At 37.6% G+C, this 17,201-nt stretch overlaps 1 protein-coding gene across 21 annotated transcripts in view; it reads right to left on the bottom strand.

Annotated features, from left to right (window-relative positions):
- Nucleotides 1-17,201, bottom strand: part of RBFOX1 (RNA binding fox-1 homolog 1) — a 1,013,650-nt gene that overhangs the window by 3,103 nt on the left and 993,346 nt on the right. For 16 of the 21 annotated variants that reach the window (XM_053957186.1, XM_053957196.1, XM_053957188.1 and 13 more), the window contains one exon: nt 140-215. In XM_053957186.1, coding sequence (XP_053813161.1) covers nt 140-215 — 76 coding nt within the window. Of the gene's footprint in view, nt 1-139; nt 216-12,122; nt 12,176-17,201 lie in introns of all 21 variants that reach the window. The other 5 variants (XM_053957185.1, XM_053957199.1, XM_053957189.1 and 2 more) reach the window with 1 other exon arrangement.

The raw sequence follows: 17,201 nt of genomic DNA, 5'->3' as shown, positions 1-17,201 counted from the left end.
TTAGCTGCCGTTAGCACAAGAGACAAATTCAATTAACTAAAAGTGAGAAGATGTCAACCGTGCTAAGATCCAAGCAGAGAGTGGAGCATGGGCAGATGGGAGAGACAGGGATGAAGAAGAGGAGGAAACCATCACTTACCACGGCACCAACGCCGTAGGTGGCTGCTGGAGCAAGTGTGTGGTGGTAGGGGTCTGCAGCATAAACTCGTCCGTAACTGAAAAGAAAATACATTTAAGATTAATGGAAAAAAAAAAAAAAAAAAAGTTAAAACCAGATATTACCGGTATTAACAAAATGGTTGCAATGAAATTTTCCATTCTAGCCAAGTTCCTTACAAATAAACTCACTTTACAGATTCAAAAGCAATGTCCTTTGGGAAATGTTAAGGTTACAAATGACACTAAACGTATAATTAGCTTTATGAGGCTATTAGGAACCAGCATCAGGCTAGGAGAGAGGCTGTGGAGCAATGGCAGGCACGTGGTGTCAGGAACGTGCACACTCCTGCTCCTGCTGCACAGCACACAGTGCCTCCCTAAAACACGTGCACAGCTGAAGCCTCGCTTTGCAGGCCCAGGTTCCTGCTCCAACCAGGCAAAGCGAGTGATGTGAAAATCAGATTTTTGCCATTTCTCCCCACACAAAATCCTTACAGCTGAAGCTACTTCAGAGCTCCTTTCCCTGTGTCCCTGGTGCTCTGCCTCACCTTGGCACACAGAGCTTTGCTGCCCAGTCTGGGGGGAACACAGGGAATGCCATCAGTGAGATGGGTGTGCCAGCTAGGGACAGCTTCCACTGCAAGTGTCCGACGTATTTTCCATAATCAAACAATTTTCATTTGCTCTCAGGTGTCACATAGACCAACAAAAGCAATCTTGTAATTACAGTGCTGTCTTGAATACGAGGGCTAATGTAGCAAACAAGGTTTAACAATGCCCTTGATAGCTCTTAAAAAAAAAAAGCCGTTATTTTTTAGCCTTATGTGAACAGGAACCACAGACTAGTCTCATTCTCTGTAACTACCTTATTTTTCAGATACATGTACAAACTTACTTCTTTTTGAAAAGAGGGCAATTGTTCTATTTGATTGTCATGTATTTGCTCCTCCACAAGCAGAAGCTGATTAGCGGATTCTGGGCTAACCAGCTGAGGGAAAGCTGAGAAAGGAATGTTTCCATGGCATATGCAATCCTCCACCACCCACTACTGTGGGTCCTGGATGTGAGGTAGAGAAAAGGACCAAATTATCTGAACTAGACATTCCCACCTACCCAGAGACATCTTCAAGGAGGGAGCAGAAATTACCATAGACAATAAATCCTTAATTCTCCATCTCACTGAGCCAGTATTTCCCAGATTATGAGGCATTCCTTTCACATGGAAATCCAGCAAATCACCTCCCGTGACAACTGTGCTCGCTAAAGGGTTCAGTGTCGCCGTGTCCTTTTGAGAATTTTAAAGTTCTTCTAAAAGTTTCTTATACCTTCTGATATTTACATATTTCTACTGAATTTTCTCACACTGTTCATATAAACAATGATTGTTTTACATTCTTCTTCGTGAGTAGAGAGAATTGATAAACTGTTGGTTTAACCAGTGTGGTTGGAGAGGTGGCAATTGCATCCTCCAATCCACTGTCACTTTTACTATTGTATATATAGTGGAGTCAGAAAATAAAGTTTGCTTTTTTAAATTCTTTTTTTTTCCTTCTACATCTAGCCTACTTCTGTGAGTTATTTTGTGTCATAGTGTGACAGTTCAGCATGGAAAAGACAGACTGAACATCCCTGTCTCTGACTCTCTGCACAAACACAGGGCCACACACTCACAGAAATCAAATGCTTTCTCTTTTCCAAGAATGCATAACCACACATCTTGATGGAAAAAAACAAAAAGTAGAAAACAGTTCAGAAAGTACAAACTTCCAAGTGTACAGTTGTTCATATTCAGCATTGTGAATTAGACTTTTTTTCCCCAGCAGGAGTGCAGCATTTTCGGTAAATGTAAGAGTATCTAAGTTCTTATAAAGCATTCTAAAACCTGTTTCACTTCAAAGTGCATCTATCATAGCTGAATGCCTTCAGTTGTACTGCCCTGTTTGCTTTGTAAATCCAAATTCCTATGAAGGGATAACACATTAAAAATGAATTAATTTATTTAAGCACCCCAAGTTCATGAGCCTGGGCTCTGTATCTCACCCCACAGCTGTGTTTGCTTTAGATTTGAGCAGAGAAGTCTTCATTGCTATCAGAGGGATACATGAAATTCCAGGGGTAGCAGTGTTAGGCAATTGCTTTCCTTAAGACCTGGTCTGAAACTCAGGAAAATATGTGCAAAAGGCTTGTATAAAATACATTAGTTCCTCTTTTGCTTCCAAAGCATTGATGAGTAAGGGATTCAAGTTATATGTCAATTCTACTTAAATACTTGGTATCCAAGTACACCTATCTTTAGAAATTACCCAACAAAGGAAATGGGCAATTCCCACTGGAAAAGCAAGGGAAGGAAAGTAGCTCACATCAGGCTATGCTGGGTAAAGGACTTGGTGGTTCTCTGAGCTGGAAAAGGAGTTTGAGAGTTCTCTGAGCAGGTCTGACACTGATCCCACACTCTGGAGCCTCTCTGGTAGGAAGAACTTCCATAAACCTCAGCCTTGGAACCCACCACATTAGGATGCAAACATGATTTGGGGATTTGAAATACTCAATAACAGAATCCCTTGTGGCTTTTTCACCTACACTGAAGGGAAGAAGACATTACTGCTCTATGTCAATTTTTCAAGTCTGAGAATTTTGAATATCATTATAATTTTAATTCTTTCCAGACAAATGTCATTCCAACAGTAAGAAAACATCTAGAAAACATCTACAAATGATTAAAGGCAGACATGTTTCCCTCATGACCTTAGTAACATGCAAGAAGAATTGCATGTACTATTATTTTACATGCTTTAATACCATGATCATTACTTTTATAGCAATGAGAATTGGTATATTTCCTTTGTTTTTCTTTTTTCCTGATTATCTGGTATTGCTGCAATGCTGAGCAAGGGCTGTAAATCTATATCTGTTAAAAATACATTCATTTTGGTCCAGGGGTAGGGCTGCATGGTGCCTCCATCCTACCTCCCATTCCTGCAGGATCCTTGGCTGTGTCCCACTGCCTCACAAACAAAGCCCAATAGGCCACCTAGGATGGCACTAAGTGGCCCAAATGCAAGGGCCTCTTATAAGGAAGGACCAAGCCTGAATACCCAGGGCTCGCGCTGTATTAAATTATTAATATATTTAAGCCATCTACTGAAGTAACTGGCAAGTTTACAACATTGATGTAATATACCATGTTGCTAATAATATTATTGTATCAATATTCAACAGAAATCTTGACAACTGATGGGAAAATATGGATAAACACACACATTAAGGAATTTCAAAGGATGAAAATATGACTGGTTCAACCCGATATTGACTTCTGAGTACATTTTTATTACCCATTTTCCAAAGCAGTAATGACTTATTGTCAGTGTTTTACATTGCTTTTTTCATCCTTCTATATAAACTCTGTCTCTTTTCTTAAAACAAGAGATGTGAAGAAATCCTAATGTGAGAACTGTGACCAAAGTTAATCCTTGCTCCTTAAAAAGAATGGTTTATATTTATATTATGATAATGCTAAAGCTTTTACTGTGATATTAACATAGAAATGTTATTGCAGAATTAGTGATGCTTATATTCTTGTTAAAATAACAAACACTTGTTTTTCTTTTACAGGATATTGAAATTCCACTTAAACAAATGTGTCCAATGTAAACACAAAATAAAATGTAAAAGGAATTCTTCCAAATCTTCTGCAAAAGAAAATATATAAAATTAAACTGCACAATTTTCATTTTTGCACTCTCCTGAATACACTTGACATATGTAAGCACAAACATGGATGAAAATATTTCCAAAGGGGAAAGAACACATGCTCAGATATTATCTGGGAAAAGATGCATTGAAATTCCTCTGTGATGAATAGACTTTTTTTTTTTTTCTCCTCAGGGTGACCTCTACCTTCAGAATATGATGGTTTTATTATGATTAATAAATTTCATTTCCACAGAGGAAAGGAACAGTGTCAGCTTAAACTTAAAGCAAGTGGGTTTCTTTTTAAATGCTAATTTTTAAACACGCCCTTGCATGACACCAAATTTAGAAGCTCAGAAGGTTAGCAGAATAGATTCTGATTTCCAGGCTGAAAATAGGAAGAAGGATTTAAACTATATTGTCACACTGCAAATCAGTAAGCTGTTTCAGTCCCACACACACTGCTTCACTTACTCACTGCTGTGCCAGCGTGCTTACTTCTCATGACAATTAGTGGCATTTAAATGCTTTGTGATAATTTACACTGCAAATTATCATTCTAGGTAAACAACTTACTAAAATTTAGAGCGTGCCAATGGTAAGGTTGTGAATAAATTAATAGTCGATGACATTCTCTGTGTATTTTACAGGATGATAAAACAATGTATCCAAAGCAATATGCACAAATTCTTGTCTCAGAACACAGCTGATGAACAATTTTGATGCATCACTAACTAGAAAAAGGTATACTCCTCTATTTTCCACTATATCTGGGACAAGCATTTAGGACATCATGGGAAAAAATGTGTTTACTAGCATTTTGTTAACATACTGACACTGGTTCTTAAATAGCTGGACAAACAACTTCCTGGGAAATAAGTGAGAAAAAACCCCAGTGTAGCCACGCTAACTTCTGGAAACGTAGCCATAAGCTATCCACCAATAGATGGCATGTTCTTTACTTATGCTATGCCTTAATCTCTTCAATCATTTTCAGCAGAGGGTTTAAAAATGCTAAAATACTACATAAAAGGACCATTTGTTGTTCATTGATCAGTTTTTTTTGAAAAAGTAATTTATAAAGGGAAATTGTGGGCTTTAGTTTATCGGGGCCCTTGAAAGGGAGTATCTTTCTAAGTAATCAGTAGTAGGTGTTGTTGAAGTCTCTAAAAATTGGGGAATTCTGTGCCTCTTTGATCATAAATGCCATTTCAGGATTTTAAATTCTTTAATGGTATGGCTGCATTTCCATACACATCTGGGATAGACAGTGGAGCTCCAATACTGGAGACATTGAGAAGCTCCTAAATGCACACTATAGTGCTTAATAACAGAACTAATAAGGAAAAATTCAACACATAAAACATGAACCAAGTTAACACATTTTCCTCAAGTTATTTGAGAAGTATAGAAGGAAAAATTTAAAGAATTTGATACAGATATTTTACTTATCAACTGCCCTCTATTTTTTCAAGTCTACATATCGCTGGAGGAACTACAGAAAATTATGAACCTGCTTAAGAAGTATAAAGAGAGAAGTTAAAACTTGGTCACTGCCTCAGATCAATCTAACTCTGACCTCAGCCACATTACAAGCAAAGCCTGTGTACCACTGGGAAGCTCATTTTTCAAACTTTTCCCCAATATTATCCACTCTTTACCCACTCTGATTGCAACTGAACAATCAAGTACTAAAATTGCTTCTGGAAGGAATACAAGGAAAGCAAGGGTTACCTGGCCTTAATACCATATAAATACAGAAATTATTCCAATAATTAACTTGGTGCCCTTCCTCTTGGTCACAGCACTACGATGATCCCAAGAGAGATGACGCCAGCAGCACAGCTCCTCCCTATGCACACCAGTCACACACCACACTGCTGAGCAGTATTTTGGGCTCAGTGGGTCAGACCTGTGCAGCAGGGGTAGCCCTTTAACCTAAAATTCATCCCACTGCAGTAGGATGGTGTCTGCTTGCAACCAAATAATTAATTTAACTAATTAATTTAACTTTAATCTAACTTCATTTTAGATATTAACACCAAGGGACTGCGGGCATTTCAGGCACCTGAATCACCAACAGGTCTCTACCTCAGAAGGAAATGGACAAAGATGCCTCTGAAGTTTTTACTTAAGATCAAGGAAATCTACTGATAAAAACAATTTCCAGGCATTTTCCTTGATTGGAAAGGTTAAGAATGCTAAAATTCTCCTTGCCGAGTGTTGGATGCATGCTATCAAACACTGAGGTCACTGTACAAGGGAGGACCATCACATACTTTATTCATAGCATCTTCCTCTTCCATGACCTATAATGTGCTACCGATTTGTGATGTGGAGCAGAGAAAGAATTGGGAAGTGACAGGCAGCACAATAAAGAGTGAAATTTCAAGGTGTACTGCAGGGCTGAACTCCTGGCACCTGCAGAGCCATAAGGGATTTCCTATCACTCCAGTACTAACACATTCCTAGGTTTTCTCAGAGTAAGAAACTTGACCAGGGTCTGCCGTGGGTAGAGGGCAATAATGAAAGGTTTCCATGAAAGGATGTTCATAAATATGTCATTGATGAAATATTAAAAGCACTGTTTACTTTTTCCTGCAAGCTGGGGAAAGGAGAAAGTAGAGAAGCCTATGCAGACTTTTCTGTAGAGATGAATTTCCAATTCTTGGCTGTTTACTTATGTATGTCACATCTCAGTTTGGCCAGTTAATTTCCTTGCTAATTGACAGGCATGTTTTGCAGCAGTTTCACTGATGCTCAGATGTGGTTTTAATTTTGCTTCTGTTTGCTAGCCTGTATCTTCTTTTAAAATTTGTGAGATGTTTGCAGCCAGCCAAAGCTGCCATCTTCTAAAACATTTAAATGAACATGATTGATACTGGTTAATTTGCAGAAACATAGAAGGGTAACAAACAGCAGCACAGGTGACTTTTCCCTGAGCTGATGCTGGATAACTGCAAACTGGAGCAATCCTAGGCACAGATCTCAGCTTAAAAACTCTCATTCAGTTTCAGTCTTGCTGTGTGGATTCACACCAGGGTGGGAATTGAATCTCCTGCCTAGTCAAAAGTCAAACAGAATTCTGTGTACCACCACCTTTCTATATAGCTTCTATGCAAGAGACTTCGATTTTATATAAACTTTGTTTAAAAAAAGCCACTGGGGAATCTGGGGCTTGCCATCAGGTGACACCTAAACCCAACTCTATTCCAATGACAAAAAAGCATTTCTTAGGTCTGTAAAACACTTTCTTATTACTATTACTGTTATATTTAGGGGTAATAAAGCTTGAAGAAATTCTTACCTAGTGCAATAATAAATATACTGGGTACATTATTTATAAAATTTTAAAGCAGTCTTTTGTGATCACATATAAAGTTCTGCAACCATAGCGTTGTTTTATGTTTATTTGCAATATGATAATCTCAAGATATTAAAACTGAATCCTTGCTCATTTAATGGACTTGTATACAGGCACCCATACATGCACACACACAAATCATCTTTCATGTGCTCTATTTTTAGCCCACCAGAGAAAAACCAATCTAATTGCTTCATTAAAAAACCAGCACAGGAGATACACACGTGCCTATAGGCACTTGTTGAGGACAGACACAGATTATTCACTATTTCTGTTATCAAAGGGGCTTCACATTGCAAATCCTCCATTTACAAATGACAGGACCTCAGCTTTCCTTAATCTTGTCGTGTTGTCACATTTGAGCAGCCATGCGAACTGACCTAGAACCGCGAGCACCGGGCAGGCAAACTGTCACACAGATAATGACAGCCACGCCAGCCAGGGCTTCCACTGGGTGACAAAAAGCAATTAATCAAACCTCATGGAAGGACAACAGAGGATGATCAAAGTGTTTACTGATTTTTATCAACTGGTCCAATAGCTGAACATCTTCAGCACGCAACGACTCAGAGCAGTAAAAGCTGTGACAAATGGAATTCCATATAAGCAACTATTTATAGCAGCAGTAAATGCAAGTTTAAACTGCCAACATAAAGGACACTTGAATTTATAGAAGAAGTTTAATTTTGTGCATTAGTGCAACATTTCCTAGTCTTTCCAGAGCAAAAACTTCAGTATCTGCTATTTTTCACAGAGAACAGCAGTACAGCCTTAAATAAATACTAGCACAAAGACCATACAGGTGCTCCTTCATCTTCATTTTTTATTTGATTAGCAGAAGAGCATAGCATAATAATAAAAGCATCTCATAGAAAAGGGTTATTTTCCCAAACTGCTTCATGAAATGGAGTCAAACCCATTGGCAGCAACAGTGAAAGGGAAGAACCTCTCTCAACTGAGCATATGTCTTCACAGCAATTGTAACAGGCTGAAGCAACACTCTGAAGCTGCATTCTTCCAAAGAGTTTGGATTGGACTCTTTCAAATTCCTTTGTAAGAGTATGATCTAATTGCTATCTCCTACCAGACACATGAACAGGTCAATGAGATGTATGCAAGTTCATATGGCAAACTTTTGATCATCTGCACTTATTTACGTACCTACCTTGGCAGAGGTAGGTTTGCCACAACAGGCACTGCACCCATTCTAAGCACTTTATCAAATATTAATTTGTTTTAAATCAGTATCTCCATATTTGCTATCGCTCAATGAATTAAATTGGTGGCAGTGTTAGTGCTGACAGGTTAATGATAGTATACAGGAAAATTGCAATGACTGGAGCAATTGCATTTGTTAAAAATGGCCAATATTCTCTTCAAATATTTCAATAGCACAAACCCCACAGTTTGCTTATTGAAGCTGCTTGCTTTTATTCAACATCTTTCCTGGAGTTATGAAGTTAAACCTTTCAAAATGTTTAATCTATTTTGGAGACTGTATCTTTCTCCAAATGGAGGTCAATAACTTAATTTATGACTGTCAACTTCTAAAGCTTTATAAAGCATTTCTTTTGCTTGCATGCAGACACACACACACAGAATCCTTCCTCCTGGGACTGATTCTGCTCAAAAATGTAAATAAATACAGTCACAATTGGACAGGTGTTATAGCCACTTCCACCATACTTCATTCCAAATTCAGCTTTATATATACCTGTGCCTTTCTCTCTGTTATTTCAAAATCATAAACTGCAAATACACTTGGGAGAAAAATAATACCAAGCATGCATCAGCATTGGATTTTTTTTTGCTTCTACATAAAGGTTGGATAACATTTAAAAACTGGAAGAAGAGAGAAAGATAAATATAAAATAATAACCCTGTCCCATTTTTACACAAAAAATATAAAATGTCATTTGCAGGTACATCTGAGAATGCACTTGTAAAAGACACAAAAAAAATGTTTTTTCTTTACAAACTATGAATTTTGATGTTACAAAACCTAAAATAGGAAAAAAAAAAAAGATAGATTGAGCACTGATTTGAAAAATCGACTAAGAATGCTAAAGCTGCAAAATGAACAACGTTCTGCAACCAACATGTAAATAAGCCATAGATTTATTCTGGGTCTCATTCTGATTTATCCAGAGACTGACAGGGCAGATGCCCATTGCCCCCATCAGACAAGAACCTCAGGATTAATTCTCCCCTAGTGCAACTACAGCCAGGAATTTGCTAAAGGAAGGTCCTCAGATATACTTGTTAAAATTCCATCATCAAACCAAGAGGAGTTTCTTGTAGTTTCCCTGTCTCTGTTCTAGTTCAGATCTGCTTGCAAACCCTTTAATCATGTCTGCCAGAGAAGATCTATCCCAGAAGTGCAGAACTTCTCTTCTGAACAGTAATTATTTTTAGCCTCAGAATGCACTGGATGCAATGAAGAGTGAAATGCTTTTAAATTTCCCATGGAAGGATCCCTCTGTCAGATATCTGAGGAGGTTTCCCTTCTGTAATGTGCATTCAAGAACAGAGAGACAAAAAGAGATGTGTTTATGGACACAAGTCTCTCATTAACACATTTATCTACTCAAGATTACTTTATTCCCAAATAAAAAAAGATACCATGTGCCTGAGGGCTAAGTATCCTCTGGCAGGAATGATGAAGGATTGAGAAGAAAAGAGTGAATATTACTAGCAGAACCACCCAACTGCTCCCATTTCCAATTGATGATCAAGTTCCAACCAAAGCTTTACTTGTTATATATTAGCATTTGTAATCCACAAACACACCCATCCTTTACAGGGAGGCAATGCAAACATACATATACTCACATTTCAAACATTGACCATGTTTACAAGTATCTCCACTCGATATCAACTTTACAAACACGGTAGAATTACTGTCATTGAGCTTAGAAGCACTAAAAAAGCACTATAAAATCATATTGCAGGTGTTTTGCATGCATCTGAAAAACCACAGGAAGGTTAGTTTTGGTTCTCAAAGTATCTCTATGTTTGCTCCATGTATTAAAACATATAACATCAGATAATAAAAATAGTTGGAAGTCAACTTAGAAATCCAAAAGACCAAATTCAACTTCAGCAATTTGACTCACAGGAATACGGGCCAGAGAATTACTTTTTTATGGAGTCAAAAATCATTTAAATTCTATTACTGAAGCTTAGGTATATAAAAAACAGCAGGTACAGGTTTTCAACACCTTTCTCCTTCATATTTAGTGGGAAAAAAAAGTCACCTATAGTCACCTGTGATGGATATGTTTATAATATGCTCAAAACAATGCCTAGCAAAAATACCTTTTTGTTGAATCCATTCAACATAGGTAATCAACTGGTAAGCTGAAAAGTTTTGACAAATACACACAGAGATCCATTTCCTTTTGTGTAAAGTTCACTGAAGGCACTGATAAATTAAATTTTTATTTTTTATAAATAATATATTTTTGATTGGAATTCTAAAAAAGTCATATATGGAATATCTGTAACAAAGTCTTGAACACTTAAATTGTGCCTGAATTGAGAGAGAAAAATTTCTTTACTATAACAAGAATTATTGCTTAGAAGGGTTCACTTTGCAAAACTGGTCCCACAGACCCCACATCTAACTCAAGAATTCCAAGTTTAAAAATTGCTAAAATAAATATATTTATTCTTACTTAGCAAAGCTTAGATTTACAAATTAGCAGCCTCCCTACGACAGCTCACTTCAATGAAGAGCTGAGCAGGAAGCTCAAGTGAAATAACCAAAGCCAAAATCCAAGTTGAGTGATATGAAGAATGTGACAAATGTTGGCTTCTCAAAATGTATTTACTTCATAATTTAAAGACTTGGAAAAACCTATGTTAAATCAGGTTTTACTACAGAAGAACTTTTCAGATTACCACCAAAAATGCTACAGCTAGCATAGAGATTACAACAGTTTTAGCATATTTTGGGTTTATCTATTATCATCTTTTCCATAAATAACTGTTCTCTCTTTGGTTCTATGTAGATCATCACGGCATAAACAGAAATCTCGTTACCTTTCATTTATTTCTGCTAATATAAAACTCTATCAGCAAACACTTCTTAATACCAACATTTGATTTCACACTATATACCCTTTCATCCTTCAATATGAGAAGTTTCTATGAACTTGATTTTTTGCACAACATTATTGGCAGAATAAGTCCCAGCACCATTACTATTTATTTCAGCCTTTTGATTTCTTACGTAGTAACATAACACCATCCTTACCTGAATTAAGACTAAGCTTGTTCAAACTCTATTGCTTAAAAGAGAGAAAACCTCTTGACATATTCAATATCTTTTTAAAATATAAATAAACCTTTGAAAAACATAGTTCATTCTTCTGTACCCATGGCTTACAACATGATAGTATATGGAGACTTTTTACTTACTAGAGAGCGATCCTCTGAAGGCACAGACCCTCTCTCCCACTATCTCATCCATAGGATAGACTTTGTGAGTGCTTTAGGGTCTGCAATACCCTTGTGGGCATCATTTGCCCCCAACAAGTTGAAAAGAAAATTGTTACATCTATAGCACTTACAATGTCCTGCACACATCTAAGCCTTGGCTCTTCTCGTCAGTTCTGTTTGGTTTGACTTTTGAAAGTCCCAGTCCTGCAGCTTTTATCAGAAGGTTTAACATATCCTGACCCACTACCATACTTAAACTGGAAACAAAACACCAAAGTCAGCCAAATAACCTAATAATGGCTTTTATATGGCAGAACCTATAGGCTGAAGCTATAAATTCATTAAACTATTCCCAAGACTTATACACTACAGACTTTCCTATGCTTTGTCTTACGATTAAATGCAGCATGTGAAAAAGGATATTGAGATCTGGATGGATGCATCAAGAAGTATCAATGATTGTTACCTGCAGAGGTGTTACAAGAAATTTCATCTGCTGCAACGAAGACGAATTGATTTCTGCAAGAGAAGATAAAATTCACAATACTGCTTGCTGACTGGGAAATGTGCTAGCTGCCAATTGACTTGATGTTTACAGATGGGGTAGGGGAAGGGTGCTTAATTTTAATGAATGTAGCAAGAAAAAGTGTTGAGTACTATAGAGTTTATAAGGATCATGAGGTAGACATGCTGGGATCTTTTAAATGAAATAATGGTGACATTTGGATATGGACTATGCACAAACTCTTGCATTGGAAGCTTCATGTTTAGTGTTACAGATATGTCAATATATTTATGAAGTCTAATAAAAATAAAACAATATATTCATATTAAAGGGCACTACTGCAAAATATGTAAAAAGCGCTTTTGAAAAAAAAATTAAATTGCAATTTACTTTGTGCATCTGAAAGGAGGATATTGAAATTAAAATATTTTGCTTTTTCTATGTCTAATATGACATGTCTAAAATTAATTTTCTGCTATTTATTTAAAAAATGACATAGTATATTCTCATATACTGTCATCCAAATACATAGAAAAGTCTTTTGCAGAATATTAGGAGAATAAGCTAGAGATAGAAACCTTCTCTTGCAAAATTCTTTTTTTTTAAACCAGGTAACATAAAAAGAGAAATGCTAAATGCACTAGTATTTCAAAATGCAGAAAACTTCATTGTGGCACAAATCCTGATTTGTCCTTTCTGAAATCTAGGCAACCAGGATTTGGGTTAGTGGAAACCATGCTTAAGGATTATCATCAATTTATTCCTTTCTATGCATATACACAGCTGCCTCGGGGTATTTTTGTGCTGTGCAGGGTTAATGAACCCGGGTGCAGAGTTAACACTCGGGTGTGGTTTCCTCCCAGCTGCACACAGCCACAGCCCCTGCACTGCCAGGCACAGCAAAATCCTGACACTGAGCTTTGCACAGCCTTAAAGCCAGTCTAACAACCAGGAGCCAAAGGACGCAGGCTAAGGACTGCCTGGAACAGCTCTGCAAGCATTAAGTGCTGAGCATCTTACTGAAAACCATGCGGGAGCAAACGTTCCTCAGGGGCAGCAAAACCTTGGGGAGTTAAGCCCTAAGGGAACAAAATCCATTTCTATTACTTCACCTCCAATGTATCAAGAGATTTGAAACTCTCGTTTAGAAATCTGTGAACCTTGTTACTTAGAGGTTCACATTCTAAGGGGGGGAAAAAAATAAATCCAAACCAAAACAAGGAATCTGCAATCTGCACTGCAGGGACAGGATTGCGTAGGTCCAAAAGCAGATCACTGCCTCTGCCCTAGCAGAAATACTGGCACTGGCTGTTAGCCTGAGCTTAGTGATCAAATTGTACATTCTTGCATTTTCAACTCTTCATTAAGTTCAATTAACAGCTTTGCTCTTTATTTTGTCATCTGCAACAGTTTCAGGAGCTAATGAGATTTACCTAACAAGTAATGCTAATGACATGAATTTAAAAAACCAAAGGGGGGTAAATTTTACATTATAAATACAGAGCTACTCTGTATTTCATAGGTAGCATAATTTGTCACTGTATTAACTGCTACCAACTCTGTGATAATTATAGACAGGACAAGTTAGGTGCTTGCCTAAAAGAGCCAGTAGCAATGCAGATTTACCAGCTACTGTTTTACAGAAAATCCTTCTGACTCATTTCTATGAAGTTGTTAAACTGCCCTCTCAACTAAATTAAAAGATTACTTTTCCTTAAAAACTGCCTCTAAAGTTGTTACTGTGGAGTTCCTTTTGCTCCTTTCTGTTCAGAACAGTAGAACATTTAGCCACAGATTCTCTATTTTCAGATGTTATAATACAGAATTTTCTGCAAGGGTAATATGCTGGGTTAGTACCTCCAGGAAGACCCCAGAACACTAATGCAATTTGTCCTTTGAAATGACAAATATTATTTAAACTGTTCTGAAATCTTACTCTTTTTTAACTAAGTCTTTACTAATTGTTGGGAAAAAAACTAATTAAAAAAAAAAAAAAAAACAACAAAGTGATACCTATTTAAAAAACAACTACTATAAACATCTCTTGTTATACTGCTTCATAGGAAGTAACTATTTTGCTTTTGTAAAGTTAATTTCACAACTCCATACACAACTTTTAAAAGTAGGAAGTTACATATTGGTCAGCATAGCAACTGTGGGAATGTAAAGACTAGAGGCTGGAGTCCAAGAAGCCAGTTCAACATTTTATTACTAATTAGGTATTATTTTTAGCAATTAGAAATTAGAAACTCTTAGGAATTAGAAATTCTTAAGCACTTTGGTGCCTTTAATGTTCTTACAGTGGCAGGATTTATTCAGCAAAATTCCATTCTGTTGTTTAGATAGACCCAGAGGGGGAACTGCTCATCAGAGGCACCACAGATATCACAGCTGATGCTACAGCAAGGGTTAATCCTTTGTGTGGGCAATGCCAGGGCCTGCAAAAGGACTCCTTAGGAGTGAAGCTGGCTCTGTGGGGCACCAGATCCCGTCTGTCCTAAAGCTGGTGTGGAGCAGAGGTGGCAAAGGACAGCTCACCTTGCCCAGTCCTCTGCAAATGTGGAGTGCTCCCTTTAAAGACCAATTCTCTGCACTAACTCTGTCGAGCATGCAAGGCTTGAAAATCTCACAAGGAAGATACGATGAAAATTCATGATGCGTTTTAGGCTGGTTTAGTGTTCCTCATCACTGCCACACTTTTAATGATTCAAAAAGGTGCAGGAATTGTAAGCGGACCCAACTTTATTATACAATAAGCCCTGCTCAATTAAGATACAGAATCACTTCCATAATTTCATTTGTGTATTAACAGTGAAAGTATAGAACCAAATTTTTACTGTTCACTGGTTAATACTTCAGATGTAAAAGAACACAGATTTAAACAAAATAAACTTTTTTTTATAATATTTTTTTTTAAGTTGTTACTGGCTGTGAGATAGGAAAAAAAAACCCAAAAAACAAACAAATCTGAAAGGATAACATGACAAATACATTGACCTGAATGTACAGTTGGATATATCCAACCTGCCAGATCCTCCTTCCCTGGGCTAAGTGCAATCCTTTTAAGTGCAGGAGTGGCACCTTTTGGCAGCCTGAGCTCTCTGATGTCTCCCAGACAGTGTGGGTCAGGAAAATGTGCTGCTGGGACTCCAAATGGCTGGGTTCCATCCAAGCAGCTACTTCCCAAGGGCAAACACTCTGCATTCTACTGCTTCTCTCAAGCCCATATATCAATTTTTATCTCTTCTAGCAAATTGAAAACTAACTCATTTTTTACCAGTATGGTAATAAAGATGGTTTTAAATTTTGAGAAAAAAAATGTTTAAACATTTGATATATATCCTGAATTCAAACAAGAACAGAAGGGGAAGACAACAGAAGTACTATTAAATGATTTAGATGTGCTTTCTTCCTTTAGGGTAGTTACTGAACCTGCATCACACCATCTTCAAAGGTTTGAATATATTGTAATTTCCTCTGCTCCATTCCCTGTAGCCCCTTTGGCAGTAACAAATGTGTGCCTCCAAGGCCCCGCATCTGACAGAAACCTCTCTCTTTTGGCACCTGCTCTTTCTATCCAGCAGACCGTTTGCATGTCCAATACATTACAGGCTTTCTTACTCTCTTCTTGAAACTGTTTGGTGAAAACATGCCATACTATAGAACAGAGATGTTATATATATTGAGGGGTTTAAATCTTTAATCACTGGAGCCTGAGCCTTGTCTTTTCTATGGCTGTCTAATATAAACAAGTATTTCTGTGAAGAAATACCTGACCCATAAATGGTCTGTCCACTTTATTAATGGAAAATTCAGAACCTGGAAGAGGGAGATAGGAAGAGATTCAGAGAATTGGTCTCAGACACTTTTTTTTTTTAATGACTTGGGGGATGTAACTATCATGAAACACAATTCCAACATAAGTTCAGAATAAACTGCTACCCTGAGTGCTTCCTCTAAAAGTTTCCATGGAGTCATCCCACCCTGGGGAAGGAAGAGCTTCTCTGGGTCTGAACTAGTCCCCACCAGCCTCCCACCCCCTTTCTCTCCTGCAGTCACTGGCCCTGCTGCTCCTCAGGTGTACAGAGCTCCCAAATGTCTGGGAATTTCTAAACTTAGGTCATTATGGGTCAAAAACCTATGCAGGACACACGGGGCCAGTGAGTGCTCTGTGTGCCCTCTTGTCTCTCTAAAATGCTGGGTGGCACTAGGACTTCTCACTGCTGTTTCACACAGCACATGACTGAGAACAAAATTTTGGCACACACCGAATTTCACCCACGACTCCCAGAAGTTTCCAATCCCTCCTCCTCAGCCTAATAGAGCTTCCTTAAAATGGAAGTCAAAGAGGATTTTAAGAGGTCAAAGGGGATTTTAAGAAATTAATCACACTGGCTCTAGGAAATTTGAAATGTCGAAGAAATTACAATCCACTAACATACAATGATTATGCTTCGTAGACCTGAATTCCTGGGCTTTGCTGACAAACTTCATAAAACTAGACAGAAATAATTTTGCCTAACACAGAAGTTCAGACCCCCACCCAAAAATACAGCAACTGCTGAAAACAGTGCAGAGCCCTAGAACATCAAAATTTAGGATGAAGGCAAACACAATATTGAACAGAAGTTACAGTGGGAAGGTTTAAACTATATTTAATCAGTTGACTTTTCTGGTAGGACTGCCGTTGGATTGACAAACAAAGCCAGTATTTAGAACTCAGGGATCCAAATCTCAGCTGGTAAAATTGATGCAGCTTAACCAAAAGCACTGACTTCCCTTCCTGGAGCTGCTCCAAACCAAATTCCCCAAGGATCCTGTGCTAACCATGGCATGCTGATTTTTCAGGAGTTATATGTGGTACATCTGTATATTTCTCCATTATTAAAGATATTATATACTTCCTTTGTGCTCTAAACATTAAGACTTTGTTGCTCTTGTAAGGACCCTGATGTTGAGGGCTTTTTCACCATGAATTTCAATATAGCTGACTGCTGGCTCCTTGAATGGTTTCTGCAATACTGAAGGAGGGACAAAGTT

Source organism: Vidua chalybeata, chromosome 16 (assembly GCF_026979565.1).
Source record: "Vidua chalybeata isolate OUT-0048 chromosome 16, bVidCha1 merged haplotype, whole genome shotgun sequence".
Lineage (NCBI taxonomy): Eukaryota > Metazoa > Chordata > Aves > Passeriformes > Viduidae > Vidua > Vidua chalybeata.
This window is presented reverse-complemented; position numbering and strand designations above follow the sequence as displayed.